The sequence below is a fragment of the Thalia democratica genome, chromosome 7 (assembly GCF_965202585.1).
Source record: "Thalia democratica chromosome 7, ktThaDemo2.hap1.1, whole genome shotgun sequence".
Taxonomy (NCBI): Eukaryota; Metazoa; Chordata; class Thaliacea; order Salpida; family Salpidae; genus Thalia; species Thalia democratica.
In genome coordinates, this window is record NC_139171.1 from 56,951,835 (window position 1) to 56,963,810 (window position 11,976).

Consider the following 11,976-nt stretch of genomic DNA (forward strand, 5'->3'; position numbering starts at 1 on the left):
AAGAACGACTTGTATACTAAACATGTAATCATTATTGATTAATTAAAATAGGAAAATAAGCTATTTATTTTATTTAAAGATAACCTAATCTTGTATTGTTGGTTTGGCAAAAAAAAAACATGTTAGATTATTTAGATACACTTTAAATGAGTTTTGTTAGTTTGTGATAATATTATAATAGTTAAATTTCAGCAAGTCGACTTATTTTTAATATCATTCTAACACGAGTTTATTTATTATCGATTTGTTTTTTTCTTAAATTTAACACAGAATTTTTGAGAGATTTTTTGCTCGATAAAAAAATGTATAGAGGTTGGTAATTTAGTTGCATATATTTCTAGCATTAACAAAAGTATTTTAAAGAGTTTCACAAAACCGATATATTTTGCTGATTTAGCTTTCAATAAATAAACTTACAGATAGTAGTTGCTAATATTAATTTGTGAAAAAGTGTTTGAAGAATTTATGCCAAAAGTAATTAACGAAACGTACGTAATGCAACAAAAAACACGTAAGTTATTGATTGAGTTTTTATTTACTGTTTATTTTACTAAAAGTTTATTTAAGTTTTAATTCTTAAATTTAGTTTTATAAAGACCTTATCATAGTGTTATACCTTATTTTTTTAGTTTTTACCAGACGTTGAAAAATTATTAGCTGTATTGATAGGGCTAATTGTCAAATCTTTTACTTTGTATTTTACTTGTATTTTATTTTACTAAAAATTTATTTAAGTATAACTTTTTTGATGTTCTTAAGTGAATTTAATATATTTTTTTATTATGTTTTGACTTTTTACAATACAATAAAAATTTAATATACTGTTTTAATAGATTTTGTTCTGAACTTTATCTTGAAAACCTTTAGCAGTATATTCATTTAATTATTATTTTTTTTGATTATTTTTACTTTTTTAAATTTTTATCATTTTTCCAGAAAAAGATCAGACGCCGAAAGACTGCGACCAGCTGATCACTGTGAGCATCAAGGAGAGCAAGAAGCGCAAGAAGCGCAAGATGAATAAAATATGCTCCTACTGCTTCAAGAAGAAGAGGACGCTGATCGTCTTCATCGTAATATTCCTCATCGTCGCGCTGGCGTGCACCTTTGTTTTGCTGAAAAATCGAGGTGAGTTTCGTTGAGGTTACGAGAAGCAGTTGAAACAATTTTTACCTATAAATATTTAAAAATAACATTTCTGTTTGTGACTTTTATTGAGTTTTGTAGTTAAATTGGAATTTAAAATGTTATATCCCTATCAATATTTAAACAAAACAATTCTTTTTTTAAAATAACTTTGTTTTACAAAAATTCAAACAGTTTTTAAGAAATTCGAAAAATACTAACACCAAAAGCACCAAACAAGTTTATTCTATAAAGTTTAACTGTTTTTACAGGTTTGTTCTACAATAACACATCTAAAACTGACGACGAGTTGGTTTCCACCAAAAATCTTGCAGTCCCGAAAAACAGCTGCAGCCTCACAATCAGCAGCAAGTCGAAAGAGTTCCAAGTGAAGAAAATAATCTTGAACAAGAAAACTTTTGATGATTTCTTTCAAACCGATAAAGAAAAGTTCAACGGAGAAAAATGGATTTCTCTGAAGAACATCGTCAATTCTGGTGAAAATAATAATGTAGAATTGAAAATGTTATACAAAAAAGATTATGTCACAAGTAACAATCACGTAACAAAAAACCCTGATAATGACGTCACAAATGACGATGACGTCACAGTAGTGTTCCACGAGTCGTGCAACCGGCTTCTACCGATCCTCGGCTACTTCAGCCGAAACACTACGACAAGTGATCACGTGGACTTGCTCAAGCGTGACAAGTGCGATTTCGAGCACGTCGATTCGAGGGTCAACTGCAACTGGCGGGAAATAGTTCCAAACGGGGAACTCCCCTCAGTTGATCACGAGAAGAGGCGGGAAAGTTCAAAGAAAGTCCCTGTAAACTGCGCCGCTTTCCAAGGCGTGCAGGAAAAGGAGAACGTTCAGAACCAGTTCTTTGCCAAAGTGGTCGGCGACCCTGACAGCGGGGAGAAGTTCACCACCGCCTACATGACGTCACCGACCTTTGACGTCACGGAACTGGATCACGTGACTTTCTCGATGCACTCGGCGATCCACTGCGACGGGTCGAGCTTGAGAGGTTACGTCATACCGGCCAGCAATGACGTGTTGGAGGAGGTGGAAAGTGCGGAGAGTTTTTTCGAGGTCGACCACGCCGTGTTCGGGTGGAAGATGGAGAAGTTCAATTTCGACGTTTCCACCCTCGCCGGTGAATACAGGGTCGGTTTGCTGCGTGTTTTGTAAAGTGTTTGAGTAAAAATGTTGAAGTTTTTGAAGCGCTTGCTACTTTTATTTTTTGCTTTAAAAACTTTTTATGATAGTAGTACTTACAAACACTAAATACTTCTGTTATTTGATTTTTGAATATTTTATTGACATATTGTTTTTAAATATGTTATTGACAATGTTTAAACGGGCGTATAGTATACTTACAAACACTTAATATTCCATTGCATAATTTATTTAAAATGTCATTTAGTAGCTTCGAAATTTAGCAAAACTAGTTTTTTTAAAACTGACAAATGAAGTTTTCAAAAAAGAGCATTGCGTAAAAGTTCAATCAACGAAATCGGCGAAAGTCTGCAGAACAAGTCCGGACTTTCGTTTGCCGTGAGACAAGCTCAAATTTAACAAAAAGGTTGATAATGCCAATTCGATCAGATGTCTTGCCTAGTGGACAATGTTTGAAACGTTGCACGGCAAAGACAATGCTGACGTCACTAATCATTGCCAGCAAATGGTTGCTTCATGTGAAAGCATCATAATCCGTTTGTAGATTGACGACTACAAGTTTTTTGGTTGTGACTGACTGATGAGTCCTAATAAGGACAAAACCGGTCTCAGTCTACCGAAACTTGTGGTCTGATGATCGAATTGGCATGATCAATCCTTTTGCGTTAAAGTTATAAAGCGATTACAAATATTTATTTATTATAAAAAATATTACGACAACAGTTTAAAAGTTTAATTTTTTTTTTCTAATTTACTATGTTTTAAGAGTTTTTCAATATAAAATAAGCTATAGTGTTGGAAAAATACAATAATAATTGTCAAACCATGTACAAGCTACTGTTTCGGACCACTATATATTTAACATGTTTGTTTCCAATAACTTTTAATTCAGTTTAAACATTAAAATAGCTTTTTAAAATTACACTTTTTTGTAATTTATATGTAACTGAAAATCTAAATATAAGCGTACAATAATTTTACAACTACTAAACAAGTTTGCAATAAATATAAACTTTAACGCTTAGGTTTTTTTGAAAGCAAGTGTGCTTAACAACCAAACGTGCCAAGGTGACACCAAGTATTGCGGAGTTGGACCGACAATCAACATCGACGAAATTGTAATCGATGGAGGACTCAAGTGCAACAATGGTACATTGATAAGTTTGTTTGATTACTTAAGTCTAAAAATTGAAAAAATATACGACTATTTTAAAGTTGTTTATGCAATTCTTAAACCTACATGTGTATAGTTCAGGATAATTTGTTAACAGCTTATAGTATTTTTAAAAACAAAAAAAATAAAAAGAATTATTAAAAAAAAAAAAAATTATATGGATTTAAAAAATTTGCTGATATGTAGAGTACAACAACTTAAATCATTCAACGTCTTTTGAAAGTGAAGTATCTTACGTAAACTATATTTTAATTCGTTATAACAGAAATATTTGCTTTTTTTTTTAATAAAACCTATATTTCTGTATTAAAAAAAAGTTTTTTTTAAACCAAAGTAAAAAACATTCAGGTTCCGCGAGAAGTGTCAAGCATTCTTTTTCAAATACAAACGAGAACGCTCCTGATAGGTGGGAGAAGACAAGCAACGAAGGTAAAAGTTTATTATATTCGTGTTTAGTGGAGAGTGAAGTATTTATCTTGTGATTGAAATTGTTGTATTCATTTTCTTAAAATTTGTTCGTATTTATTGAAAATATTTTTTAAATGCTTCTTTATATTTAACTAACAAAAACAAATCCATTCATTTTTTTTATTGAATTGAAAATATAGATAAAAAAACTTAGGCAAGTTAGTCTGTAAAATTTTTTTATCCTAAAACTTCTCCTATATATATTTATTTATTGAAAGAAATACAGTAGAAGTTTGGCCTTAATAACAAATAAAACTATATTTTTGTTTTCAAACTACATTACATATTTTTACTAAAACTTTTTTGCTTACTAGCTTTAAACTTTAACTTTGATTATTAGCTAGAGTGGGTGGCTTGATAATTGTTCAAATCATTGGCACGATGTGGCAAATCGTATTTGCCTAGTCAGCAAAAAAAGATTTTTATGCATGTTATTTTTAATATTGACCACTAAAAATTTATTCTTTGACCTATTTCCAATCTGATTGTGTAAGGTGGGTTAGGGATAAGGGTATAAAAAAAAAAAAAAAAGCATTAAAAAAGTTGCCAACTCATCAAACATGTAAATGATTTGCTACATTATGCTAATGATTTGCACATTTCTCAAGCTGTTAGTCACATATATTTTTGTTGATTTACGTAACTTAAATGTAATGTTTAATAAATATTAAAAATTAAACAAATATTAAGTTTAGTAACTCTAGTTTTGTTGTTATAAAAATTTGTTTTTTTTTTTCACGCTTCTTCTATGGACTGTATAAAACAGTTTATTTCCTAACAATCGAAGAAACTGAAATTAACAGACTGTTTATTTTTTTCAGAAGAAAGTTGGCAACTAGAAGTTAGCACACGTTCACCTTCAGCCCTGAGCACTGGACTTTTGAAATCAACAAAAAATTGCTCGTGCAAAGTTACTTTCAAATTCACAAATAATGTAAGTATTTTTTTAACTATATATAATGTTTTTTTCGACATAAAAGCACAATTTTTAAAATGTAAAGTCTTTGCAGATAGTTCAATTTGTAGCAAAAAAAAAGTTGTTAGCTTTTCTGAACTGAAATTTTTAAAACTAATAGTTGCTTAACATTAAATTGTAATTTAGAATGTAAAAGCAATTTAACACACTAGAGTAGTATGGAGAAAGTCTATTGGATAGTAATCACGATAAAAAACAACTTATAAATTTAAATACCGAAATAAAACTTAATTTTTTTAATCTTGTTATCAAAACAATGTTTCACTCGTTTAAAATAAACCAAACGAGATCTTCAGTTGAATGTAAAATATTATTCAAAAAAAAACCAAAGTAAAACAACTAACCAATCACAGAACCTGATTCGTGGCGTTGTGACGATCCGCTTGGAGCAGAAGTACGGCCGAACACCGAACGAGCGAATGTCGAACAAGAAGATATTGTGGAAAAGGCGACGAAGCGGAACGGTGGAGGTCGAGCTGAATCTGGTCGATGACGGAGTTCCCTTCGTGCTCGAGTTCGCCAGTTCCGAGTACGGGGGATACCCGGAAAACGTGTCGTTGGAGAACATCGTGTTTGTCGGCTGTGGTGAGTTGAATTTTTTGAATGTTGAATATCTGGTGTTGGAAACAAGTTGTTTTACTTTTGTTACAAACTTTTTAGATGTTTTGTGAGTCAGTTTGAAAATCTAAACTTGCCAGAATAAATTTTCTTGTTAGCTTTACTATACAGTTAAATAAAAATTATAAGAAATTTAAATTTACTAATAGTTTTATTGGTTTAAAATTCAGTTAAAAGTAAAACATTTTTAAACGACCTAAAGCTTTTTTCGTAATATATGTTAAAAGTGTTTGTTCCTTTAATAGGATTTTATTCATTATCTAGAAAGATTTTTTACTTCTCTTTAACAATACACATTTACAAATTATTAACTTATGTTGAATTTTTTGTATATTGAAAATCAAATCTGTTAATGAAACTTAAATAAAGGATTTTTTTTTAAAGAACGCTTTTAATGTTTTGCGTGTGTTGAAAATCTATAAACGAAAATAAGTTGTATGATATTTATCATTCAACTTTTTGTTTTGTTTCAGGTTTAAAACTTAACTTTAAGAAAATAGTTCACTTTTTAGCTTTGCTATACATTAAAAGAAGTTATGATACATTAAATTTATTAACAGTTATAATGGTTTAATTTACAGTTTTTAAAAAGACATTTCTATTGACCCTAAGTTATTTTATTGTATATTTTTAAAACAATTTCTGTCTTTAGTAGGTTTTTATTCATTATTTATAAAGGTATTTTACTCACTAGTCTTTTAAAGATTGCCTTATTACAAAATGTTAACCAATTTTTAAAGAAAAATAATATTTTTCAGATTTCGTCGAAGTAAAATGAAAAGGTTAAACATCAATGTGGAAAGAAAATGCCAGTTGAATAATCGTGCTTTTAACTGATTTTGCTAGTTTAAGCTTAAAAATTACTAATTTATGAAGTTTTAAGTTTGAAAATTAGTGTTTCAAATGGTTGTATTTACAGATTGAGTAACTTTAAGCTTTGTTTAATGTGATTTGTTTATTCCTAATAAACTTAAAAATTGCGAAAAACGATATAAGTACCATTTTGGTTAAAAATATTGTCTGTAAACGTTATGAAAAGTTTAATTGACTTTTAATAAAAGTTTATTTAAAGAATTTAAAGTTCTAAACTTTAGTATTTTTCTTTTAATTTTCAAAAGGTTTGCTGTCTTATTTTTAATTTTTGTTTACTGAGTTCTACTTGTTTAGTTTTAATTTTTTGTATTAACCATTTTCGTGGTTTAGCTAAAAAATAAGTTTACGAGTTGAAACTTAACTTTTTCTAAGAAATATTTAAAGTTTTTCAATTATACTGACAAACATTATTTTATTTTACCTCTGTAGCGCTATTGTATTTTTTTGCCTTTTCACGTTTTAGTAATTTATATGCAAATCAGCATAAACACTGTGTAAAAAATAAAAACAAAATACTAGTGTGTTATGAAAGTGCATTTAAACGGTTGTAAACTAATAATGTTTTTGTTAGATTGGCTTTAAAAAATTTTAATAAAATATATTACATTTTCTAAAATTTTATATAACAGATTTAAGTTTTTAATTTTAAAAACTTATGTAATCATGTATTTGTTAACGCTAAACATTATTATGGACTGTGTAAATATTGTATACTTTTATAAATAATAAGTGTTGACTATTGCTGATTTTACAGATTTTAATCACAAGTTAAGCATTTCGAACTTTTATTTATTTTAGAATAAACTGCAGACAAACTTTCGAGCTTTGTGAATTTTAGAATAGAAATTGGTATAGAACAAGAAAAGAAAAATAAACAAATCTTGTTTTACCCTATAGTATAAGTACTGATGATTTAAACTGTTATTAAAACAGTTTAATTCTGTTTGTGACAAAAAAGTCTTTTAAATATCAAGTTTTTAACTTTTTTATAGCTACAAAAATTTTAAATACTTAGTTGCTTAATGATTTGCGTTTCTTTGTTTTACCTGTTATATTAAAAACTAGTTTGAATTTTTTAAAACAGTAAAAAGCAACTTATAACTTATTTTAAACCCTACAAATTATGATTATTTACGAGTTTTGTTTTATATATTTTTTGTAACAGGTTTCATTTAAAAAAAGGTATGACACAAGAAGCGTTTTCATTAATTTGTAAAAGGAAACATTATTTTAGCCTTAAAGGAAATAAAAATTTTCGCGTACCTTACGCATGTGCGTACTTATTATAGAAAACATTTAAAAATAATAAATTAATGTGTGTTAAAAATTTAGTGCGTACCTTATGCGGTTACATACTTCTTAATGTGCGTACCTTATCAATGTACATACTTTGTTAATAGCACAAATTTAAAATTATGGTTTAGTTTAGACTAGATTGCAGCCCGAATCAAATGAACATGATTTTAATTTCAGTTCGATGTTGGTGCAACATCATCCTAGCTGATTATCACATATCTAACTAAATTTATTTTTGTTTGTAAAAAATAAATTACATAAATGTACTTATAGATCTAACAATTGGTTTATGTGAACTCAAGTGTTTTTCGTTTACCAAATTTTAAAAATACAAAAACAAAAGATAATATTTATAATAGGCCAAGCCACTACTTCTATAAATTTACTAAATATAAATTATATAAATACACTTATAAATCAAACAATTGGATTATATGTGTTCAAGTTTTAACTTTTATTTTTGTTTATTAAATCTTAAATACAAAAACTATCCGAAATAATTATAAATGCCAAGCCACTACTTCTTTAGTTAACAAAATATAAATCAAACAACTGGTTTATGTGTGTTAAAGTTTTTATGTATATAAACATTTTTTCTTTACAAAATCTTAAATACAAATCTATCCATAGCCTTTTAGTAAGCTGAGCCACTACTTCTATTAGTTTACAAAATATAAATTACATAAATGTACTTATAAATCAAAAAATTAGTTTATTTGTATTGGAGTCGTTTTTTTTATTTTTTTGTTTATAAAATTTATGACAAATACTCTCCATAATATACTACTCAATAATATTTATTTAAGGACTAGACACTATTTTATTTTCCATTCAATTGCAGCAACTTAATTGCAGCAACATCTAAATACTACCTATAATTTTAATGACATAAAATCAAGTTAAGGGTAGATTTATGCAACTCTATCCATAAAATAGTGCCCATAAATTAGTACCCATAAAAAGTCGTACCGGTTTACTTCTACCTTTTGAGACGGACTTTTTGTTTTATTTATATGGTTTATAAGTTTTGAAAACAATAAAAACTGTTATCTAAATGTAAAATACAAGGAAAAAATGCTGTCTAAAAATACGAAAAAAAGCTTAATTATCAAAAATGTTGTTAACAAATTATTGATACAGCATAGTTTATCATAATTACAAAATTAGAAATGTTTATTGATGTCGAATTAAAATTATACATGAATAGTATAGAACAGTTTTTGTGCATTTACCTCTTAAACATTTGAGATTTAAAATTTCACTGTTTATACCTTTGTCCTCACGACAAATTTATTTCGATTTACAGCCACTACTGCAGTTTAAATTTATATTTGAACTAACAACAACCTTATTCAAATTTAATTTTTCATCATTTTTAAAGTTTTTAGTTCGCTCATTCTTAGGAGGGTCTACATTCGTGTCCTTAAGTTGGTCTTTGCATGCTATATGTAAGGACTTTTATTGTATTCATGTTCAAAATATGAATACTTTACATATCATATTACAGTACACAAGAGTGTTATATAAAGTAGAACGTTAGTTATGTTTGTTAATTTTATAGGTTTTACAATATGCCTTTTTTTTTAGTTTAAAAAAAATTATACTAGTTTTTAAAGTTAAAAGTTTTTATAGTAAAAATACAGTAAATAAACAACTAGATAATTTTTTTTAGCAACAAAGTTAGAAATGTTTAATTTTTAGAATGAACTCTAATTATATTGATAAATGATTAAACAAACCTCACATTTGAGACTTTCGGGCTAGGTTATATTATAGAGTAGTTTTTAAAGTTTTTTTTGGTATTTTAAATAATTTAACATTAATTATTTTTGTCATTAACTCTTAAAATTTAATTTACTATAATAATATAAGTTAAGATTTTTTATAACTATAAACGTTTTAGTAGATTTAAACTAACTTGCAAAGAACTTTTCATTATCTGTGATTAATAAGAAAATTACCTGAACAATTTAATAGTTTATTTAAAACAATTACTTGAAAGTTTTAGTTAAAAAAATTAAAAACTTTTTTTTTATTTAATCAATACACTGTGTATGCTACAATGTGATAAGGTACGCCTTAAAAATTATATATGAAAAGATACTCTTAGTCTAAATTTAAACTTTAAATGTGTTTAGAAAAATTTCTAATTCAATAAAAAATCTTGAGGTTTATTTTGATTTTCAGTTAAATTCTATTTGTGGCGATGTCGTTGTTTTCTAGGAATTTTTTAGATCTACTGTTCTATACAAACATACAAAACTTGTTTGTTTTACGTACTGAATTCGATCAATAACTTTATGTTTATCAGTATAAATGTACAAAGATTAACTTATTGTTTGCAGCTAAAAGTTGATCGATACTAAAAATACGATGAGGCTTGCGATTCTTTTGATGTTAACAGAAATATTTCAATGAATATCAAAAAAATAAACAGTTTAAAAGATTAGTGTAAAAAATAAATTTTAAAACTAACTTTGTTTAGTTTTGCTCAGGTTAAATCGATATCTTCTACTACATATTTTAGGCAAAGTATTATTATAACTTTTTGTTTTGTAAAACAGATAAAAAATAAAGTAAACTAAAAAACTAGAAAGTTATATTAATATTAAACCGGTTTATATTTGCAAACAATAACAGCATTAACTCCGGTTTTTATGTTCATCACAAACGGAAGCAAACTCGTAATTTACAACAACAAAAAAGGTCATTAATCATGTAAAGCAATAACCGTCAAATTTCATTATCAAAGATAAAATGAAATTATGTCTAATCTTCAACAACAGTATGACTGCTGGAAATTTAATGTCTTGTGAGCGCAGATGTTAAAAAATTTAGTTTTTAATTTCAGTAAAAGTAAACAAAGTAATAAATACACACTCAGGATAGAGAGTTGTTTCTTTATTATTTTTTTTGGTAAACAATAATTTAAATTAATGTAAGATAAAGAAAAAATAAAATCCACCAACACGGCTTTAATCTACACTGACATTCAGAAATGAATGATAAAAGAGCAATTTAATTGAAAAATTTCCAAAATATTTTTTGTTCGTTTTAAGGTTGTCTGATGTATTTTTGCTCGTGATTTTTTTGGCAAACTGGATTTTTAGCAAATTAAATTACTATTTTTTAGAAATGATTTTTACATTACACTGTTTTGAAAATCTGTAAAAGTTAACTGAACATTTTTTTACAAAACTAAAACTTTTCACATTGGAAGAACAAAGTTTTAATTAAAAACTGTGAGTTAATTTTATAAAAATGCCACACAGGATGTAGCATGCAATTCGTTTTTGAAAACTTATGACTAATAAACAAACTTTTTTTAATCTAAAAATAATTAGCTAGTTGTAAATTCTAACGGTGACATATATATTGATTCATAGTACAAACTCTTAATGATTTTGTTTAAAAACAAACTCAATTGTGACTAAAGTTACTTTTTTATTATTTAAACAGGTTCGATAACCATGAAAAACAAAAAATTTGATATTTAAGAGGTTTAGTTGTCACAAGCAGAAATAAACTGTTTTAATAACAGTTTAAATCATCAGTACTTATACCATAGGGTAAAAGAAGATTAGTTTATTTTTCTTTTCTTGTTTTATACCAATTTGTTTTCTAAAATCCACAAAAGCTTGAAAGTTTGTCTGTAGTTTATTTTAAAGTAAATAAAAGCTCGAAATGCTAGAATTGTAATGATTAAAATGTGTAAAGTCAGCAATAGTCAACAAATATTTTTTATAAAAGTATACAATATTTACACAGTCCATGGTGATGTTTAGCATCAACAAACACGTAATTACATAAGTTTTCAAAATTAAAAACTTAAATCTGTTAAATAAAATTTTTGAAAAACGTAAAAAAACTTTAAGATTTTTTAAAGCCTATCTAACGCAAACATTATTAGTTTACAACCGTTTAAACGCACTTTCATAACACACTAATATTTTATTTTTATTTTTTACACAGTGTTTATGCTGCTTTGCATATAAATTACTAAAACATGAAAAGGCAAAAAATACACTAGCGCAACGGAGGTAAAATAAAATAATGTTTGTCAGTATAACTGAAAAGTTTCAAATATTTATTATTACAACTTGTGTTGTATTAATATAACAATCAATACAACACAAGTTTAAAATTAAACAATTAAAATTCACTAAATAAAAAAGAAAAATAAGACAGCAAACCTTTTGAAAATTAAAAGAAATATACTAAAGCTAAGAACTTTAACTTTTTGAAATAAACTTTTAATACAAG

At 26.9% G+C, this 11,976-nt stretch overlaps 1 protein-coding gene across 1 annotated transcript; it reads left to right on the plus strand.

Annotated features, from left to right (window-relative positions):
- Positions 1 to 473: 473 nt before the first annotated feature.
- Positions 474 to 6,443, plus strand: LOC145841653 (uncharacterized). Its single transcript, XM_082949005.1, has 8 exons — positions 474 to 511; positions 937 to 1,128; positions 1,398 to 2,296; positions 3,334 to 3,457; positions 3,831 to 3,911; positions 4,772 to 4,884; positions 5,280 to 5,511; positions 6,303 to 6,443. The coding sequence occupies exons 1-8, from the start codon at positions 496 to 498 to the stop codon at positions 6,320 to 6,322; spliced, it is 1,677 nt and encodes a 558-aa protein (XP_082805131.1). The 5' UTR covers positions 474 to 495; the 3' UTR covers positions 6,323 to 6,443.
- The last annotated feature ends 5,533 nt before the right edge of the window (positions 6,444 to 11,976 follow it).